Raw genomic sequence first — 7,254 nt, 5'->3', positions numbered from 1 at the left:
GGCAAGCAGGTTCTTGTACATTTAGTTCAGATGCCATGCATTGAATGTGCAGCCGTTTCGACGCAGCTGTTTTGACGCGAGCCGTTTTGACGCTGGCTGTTTTGGCGCGAAAAGCTCTGACGATAATAAAAAAAAAAAAAAAAAAATTTTATCATAGACATTTTGTTTCACTATAATAAAATATTTACCATTTTTCTCATTTACGAGTTCCGCCAGCCCTACTCAAAGAATTTATAATAGAGATGTTGACTATTTCATGAATATTGATAACCTTTGCACTCCTCACCTCCCATAAATTAGGATGACACGCAGCACATTTTTTTTCTTTAATCTCTAGTAGAAGAAAGCATACATTAAACATACAACGTTTAGAGTCAACAAAAGAATTACAGAGCATTGTTTTTTATTTTATTGTTTCATTTTTTTTTTTTTTTTTTTTTTTTTTATTTATTTATTTTTTATTTTTTTTTATTTATTTATTTTTTTATTTTATTTTATTTTTTTTTTAATTTTTTTTTTAAACTTTTTAATTTTTTTTATTTTTTTTTTTTTATTTATTTTATTTTTATTTATTTATTTTTTTTTTATTTATTTATTTATTTTTTATTTATTTATTTATTTTTTTTTTTTTTTTGACAAAACCAAAACCAATACCTCGTTATGATGTCGAGTGACATGACAATAATTACACAACAAATCTGGTCAGATGGACAAATGCAATGATTGTTTTTCACATGAAAACAAACGTTCATACTTTCTTCTTCTTCTTAAACTGTCAGGTAGAGTTGAGCCCTCGGCTCTTGGAACTCAAGGCCTATATAGATGTGTATCGTTCTTTTTTTAAAGACATATTATATATACACATATATAGTGTGTTGAAAACAATATGCACCAAAATGTTCCGATCCAGAATTACCATTGCAGCTAAACGGCGGTGGTATGCTCATATCGTCCGTGACGTATGGCAGGCATTCATTGTTTTAATGTACAATGTACATTTTTATGGAGGTAGATAGTTAGATAGTTAGATAGTTAGATAGTTAGATAGTTAGATGGGTAGATGGGTAGATAGGTAGATAGGTAGATAGTTAGATAGGTAGATAGGTAGATAGTTAGATAGTTAGATGGGTAGATAGGTAGATAGGTAGATAGGTAGATAGATAGTTAGATAGGTAGATAGGTAGATAGTTAGATAGGTAGATGGGTAGATGGGTAGATAGGTAGATAGGTAGATAGGTAGATAATTAGATAGGTAGATAGGTAGATAGATAGATAGTTAGATAGATAGGTAGATAGTTAGATAGTTAGATAGGTAGATAGGTAGATAGGTAGACAGTAAGATAGTTAGATAGGTAGATAGTTAGATAGTTAGATAGGTAGATAGTTAGATAGTTAGATAGGTAGATAGGTAGATAGGTAGATAGGTAGATAGGTAGATAGGTAGACAGTAAGATAGTTAGATAGGTAGATAGGTAGACAGTAAGATAGTTAGATAGGTAGATAGGTAGATAGGTAGATAGGTAGATAGGTAGACAGTAAGATAGTTAGATAGGTAGATAGTTAGATAGTTAGATAGGTAGACAGTAAGATAGTTAGATAGGTAGACAGTAAGATAGTTAGATAGGTAGATAGGTAGATAGTTAGATAGGTAGATAGGTAGATATTTAGATAGGTAGATAGGTAGATAGTAAGATAGTTAGATAGGTAGATAGGTAGATAGTAAGATAGTTAGATAGGTAGACAGTAAGATAGTTAGATAGGTAGATAGGTAGATAGTTAGATAGGTAGATAGGTAGATAGTTAGATAGGTAGATAGGTAGATAGTAAGATAGTTAGATAGGTAGATAGGTAGATAGTTAGATAGGTAGATAGGTAGATAGTTAGATAGGTAGATAGGTAGATAGTAAGATAGTTAGATAGGTAGATAGGTAGATAGTTAGATAGGTAGATAGGTAGACAGTAAGATAGTTAGATAGGTAGATAGGTAGATAGTTAGATAGGTAGATAGGTAGATAGTTAGATAGGTAGATAGGTAGATAGTAAGATAGTTAGATAGGTAGATAGGTAGATAGTTAGATAGGTAGATAGGTAGACAGTAAGATAGTTAGATAGGTAGATAGGTAGATAGTTAGATAGTTAGATAGGTAGATAGGTAGATAGTTAGATAGGTAGATAGGTAGATAGGTAGATAGTTAGATAGGTAGATAGGTAGATAGGTAGATAGTAAGATAGTTAGATAGGTAGATAGGTAGATAGTTAGATAGGTAGATAGGTAGACAGTAAGATAGTTAGATAGGTAGATAGGTAGATAGTTAGATAGGTAGATAGGTAGATAGTAAGATAGTTAGATAGGTAGATAGTTAGATAGTTAGATACGTAGATAGTTAGATAGTTAGATAGGTATATAGGTAGATAGTTAGATAGTTAGATAGGTAGATAGGTAGATAGGTATATAGGTAGATAGTTAGATAGGTAGATAGTTAGATAGGTAGATAGGTAGATAGGTAGACAGTAAGATAGTTAGATAGTTAGATAGGTAGATAGGTAGATAGGTAGACAGTAAGATAGTTAGATAGGTAGATAGTTAGATAGTTAGATAGGTAGATAGTTAGATAGTTAGATAGGTAGATAGGTAGATAGTTAGATAGGTAGATAGGTAGATAGTAAGATAGTTAGATAGGTAGATAGTTAGATAGTTAGATACGTAGATAGTTAGATAGTTAGATAGGTAGATAGGTAGATAGTTAGATAGGTAGATAGGTAGATAGGTATATAGGTAGATAGTTAGATAGGTAGATAGTTAGATAGGTAGATAGGTAGATGGGTAGATAGGTAGATAGTTAGATAGTTAGATATGTAGATAGGTAGATAGGTAGATAGGTAGATAAGCATTGTTTATGCTATTAACGATGACCTGTTAACTACTGTTTTTAAAAAACTCAAGCTAAAACTCTGTGGCCTTATCACAATGACTCGCATAGGCCTTCCTACAGGGAAAGGTACCAGGGAAAAGGAGAAGAGGCAGACAGAGACAGAGACAACATAAAAGAACGGACGGGAATTGCATTGAAAGAGGTTCTATCCAAGACAAACGACAGAGAGGAATGGAGAAAGATGGTCAACAGATCTTTTGTGGTGCCCCAACGGTCCAACAAACTAAGTGATAGGTGAACGTAAAGGTGAATTTTTTTTTCTTCTGCTCTAACACAAACACAAATCATCTATCAAAAGAAATCACGTCACACACTCTGACTCCCTGTTATAGAGTGTTTGTTTCTATGGTGACGGTGGGAAGAGGTTAACGATTGATTGTAAATGATGCAACCTGGGTGGCGTTGTCGTCATTTGGCCTTAGTTATGACAGACGATTCCAGAACGTGAGACTGAAAGGATTTTCAACTTGTTTGACCTGAAGATCATTTTGATTGTCGCCTACAGTGATTCTAACAGAACTCCAGGACCTCTCGGTGTCAACTAGTGGAGATTAGTTGTCCCGGGACTTCATTGGGGAAAAAATTATCGCCAGACCAGACATACTGGAATGCATAAAATAAAAAAAAACTATTGTAAAGGTGAATTATCTGGATAGGTCAAAATAATCTCGAGTAGAATAATAAAAATGTTGCTTTCTTTGTTGTTAATAACTTGAAACTTCAACCTAGAACGAGTTTGTGAATTATGCATTAAATGATTTTGATCGTTTTAATTGCTGATGATATGTAAAAAGTTCTCTAAATGTATTTCTGAACTTTGAGTTCATATTGTAATAGATCAAGATGTTGGAACTGGCGTTGATCATTGAAAACAGAAATATCGTGCCCCAGGTCTCGATGAAAATTCTGGACAGTTGACCGCTGATGTAAAATTCTGGAACAAAGACTGTGACCAAGGAGACTGGTGACAAAGGGATGTACGCGATGACCATTGATGTGGCCACAACGATGACCAGCGCGACAGACTTCCTATCACGTGACGAGAGGGCACTTCGATGGTTTATTTCAGAGCTGCTCTTCATTCGCCACTTGGACTGGCGGCGAAGGTGAATGACCAAGACGGAAGTCAGAAAAATGACCGCACCTTGACCTACGACCACAAGTGCTACGTGCAGCATGAAAGTAATGCCTTGGGTCTGCTGCCTGTTGCTTCTGAAATCAACGCCCAGAACCGTTTCATTTTTCTTGTCGCTAAAGTGCCAGGACAAGTAGATAGACGTATATTCTGGGATAAGAGTTAACGCGTTGATTAGCGTCAGACCACAGATGATGAGTTTACTTCTTTTGGGAGTTATCATTGTCTTTATCTTCAAAGGAAACACAATGGACAGGCATCTCTCTGCTGTGATGTACGCAGTGATGTAGAGCGTGACCCGCACCGTGAACCCTGAAGGCCATCCCCCGGTCACATAGTACACCTCATCGAACGAGATCGGAGCTGGCACCTGATCGATGAAAGGATTGAACGCGAAGTTTGACCAGATGATAAAAAGTATGGTGAATGTGTCTGATATGGAGATTGAGAAGAGGCTGATGTTGATTGAACTGTCCAACCCTTGATGTAAAAACACCGTCATGTTGATGATGTTGGCGACGATGCCGAGAAGTCCAATGGCGGTGGAAATACAACTGTTGTTAACGAGGATAAAAATAACAACAGCGAAAGATTCTTGATACAGGTTGTCAGTCTCTGGTGCCGCTGTGATTTCTGTCACGCTTGATTGGTTGATCACTTGCATGATTAAATCATATCTAGCTTAAAATGCAATGCCTCGGGTTGCGGTAATTGAAGTTGAAACAAGAGTATATAAAATCCACAGAACCAAACCTGCATAGTTTTTCATTTCTAATCCTTACGACATAACCATCATGTCATCTTTATTTATGCTTCGATGGAATATTCATAAATATACTTAATATATGAGTTAAAACAATTTTCGAAGTTTAATAATAGCCTATGCAATTTTTGATTACCTTTAATGAACACAAATATTTTTATACATGTATGCCGATTATTCGTTTCCTAATGGTTTCTATTCCTCGTGATCTCTTTGTTAAAAAAAATATTGTTTCTATAAGAAAAAAATAAACATTTTGAAGGATTATGTCTCTTATGTAAGGATCTATGTTTTGGTTGCATATAACTACGCATAGAATTTTATGATTCTATGTTTTGCTTGCAATATTAGTTCATTTATTCCTTTAAATTAAAAAAGGAAATTGGTCCATTATATCAACTTTTTTTGTAAAAAAAAAAAAAAAAATACTTTCTTGATATATACAGAAATAAAAGATCTATTAATTTTAAAAAAATATGCTAATAACTCCAAGTACAACTGTAAATCATGAACTATGAACAATATTGGATCTTCGCTCTTTGTAAAGAACATGAGACACTGATCTTGTTTAGACCACTCGCTAATGCTCCTATATCTGGGACTATGACTTTATAATTGATGAACTCCAGCGGGTATATTATAATGAACAGTGTGTCTGATCATGACCTATACACAACTTCTCAATAACCTTGACTGCTCAACAGTATTAAATGGTCTGGACTTGGACGCGTTAACCTGTTTGTTTTGTGTGTTATTGTAAGTAAAACTATAATTTGAATAAACCACATTTAAAAAATCCTAATAGCTAATAGACAACCTAGTGATTGTCAAGTTTGGACAGTTTCGGAACAATGTTAACCTTAATTGTTATGTAAACCGGGAACTTGCGTTTTGGTCTTATGTATTGTTGGCAATGTCATATCTTCTACGCAATTTAAAAAAAAATTAGAAAATCATTACGCCCTACGTATGCCCCTAGGTCAATCTTGTCATGCATATTAATCAATTACTTAAACTCTACCAATAAGATAAACAAATTTATTTGATATGTTAACTATAACTTAATGAACTCTTTCTCTCCCTAACTGACGATACCAACGTTGATTGCACCAGAACGTGGTAAATAATTACGGAAGTAATGTGTTGATATACCAATGTATTTCCTTGGAATTGAGCCTGTATGATGATTTCTGCGGAACGGTGGTCAATCGCATATTTGTTTAAATTATGGGAATAATATATACAGCATCATACACTCTCGTTTTATAGTGAAGTGCATTATTCATGACAGAATGTTGTTAAATAAATAATTAAAACGTGGTCAGGTTTTAAAAGGAGAAAACCTTTGCATTACTTTTTATGTCACTCTCATGTTTAATTACTTAATAATTGTTTGTATTCATTGATCTTTAAAAGCAGATTAGTTTAATTAAAATTTGTCGACTTATTTTGTTTTACTAATTACTTCCCTTTATGTATATCAGCAACCGGGGATTGATTGAAATGTCAATCATTCTTACTTCTCCTCTCATTTGTATAATTGAAAAAAAAAATAAATCTTTGATTAACCCGAGGTGTGAATACGACTAGCTATCACAGTCAGACTCAATGTTTAATTATATAGTTCTGCTGTCAACTCAACCATTCCAACTAATTATGCACAATTTAATTGTGAGGTGATCGATTAGGGATTAGGTAAACAAATGTGGAGAGAGAGAGAGAGAGAGAGACTGAGAGAGAGAGAGAGAGAGAGAGAGAGAGAGAAAGAGAGTTTTTGAGTTTAGGCACATCGGCACAATTTAGGCCATGTCGTGCCCGTAATCCTTTAAGGATCAATCTCCCTTTTAATAACAAGGGCTAAATTCTATACAGTTAAATCATTAAAATCAAGGTCTATTCACAGTTAAAATAGTAAAGGTAGTAAAGATTTAATAATTTGGTAAAAATCTTATGTAAATATTATATGTTCACAATTCATACATCAGATCTTGTTAAACAACCCCACCTCCCGGACAAAGTTCAGTACCTTCCCAGGGTCGACATTATCGAATAGTATTTTTAAGTTGTGTGGTCTAAAAAATTTCTCTCTGACATCCTGGTATCTGGGGCAATCAACGAGGATATGTTCCACGGTGAGGCGAGAGTCACAGAACTCACAAAGTGGGGGCTCCTCTCTCTTCAGCACAAAAGAGTGCGTGCTGTAGGTGTGGCCAATCCTAAGTCTGGACATGGTCGTGCTACCACGCCTTGTCAGACCCTTAGATGTGGGCCGCCACCTGACATCCGCCACAATCTGCCTGAGTTTATTGTGAGTCTCAGCCTCCCATCGGTTCTGCCACTCTCGATAGGTGGCAGAGGCAATACTTTGTCTCAGGTCCGAGTAGGGAATTTGAGTTCCTGACACTGCTTGATTTAGAGAGAGA

General features: G+C 34.9%; 1 protein-coding gene across 1 annotated transcript; it reads right to left on the bottom strand.

The window, feature by feature from the left end:
• Window positions 1–3,676: 3,676 nt before the first annotated feature.
• Window positions 3,677–4,732, bottom strand: LOC106076872 (tachykinin-like peptides receptor 86C). The gene has a single exon (XM_013237686.2). It carries the CDS (start codon window positions 4,730–4,732, stop codon window positions 3,677–3,679), a length of 1,056 nt encoding a protein of 351 aa, XP_013093140.1.
• Window positions 4,733–7,254: the final 2,522 nt, after the last annotated feature.

This window comes from Biomphalaria glabrata, chromosome 2 (genome assembly GCF_947242115.1).
Source record: "Biomphalaria glabrata chromosome 2, xgBioGlab47.1, whole genome shotgun sequence".
In the NCBI taxonomy this organism is placed as follows: Eukaryota; Metazoa; Mollusca; class Gastropoda; family Planorbidae; genus Biomphalaria; species Biomphalaria glabrata.
Note: the sequence above shows the minus strand (reverse complement) of the source record. Positions and strands in the feature narration are given on the sequence as shown.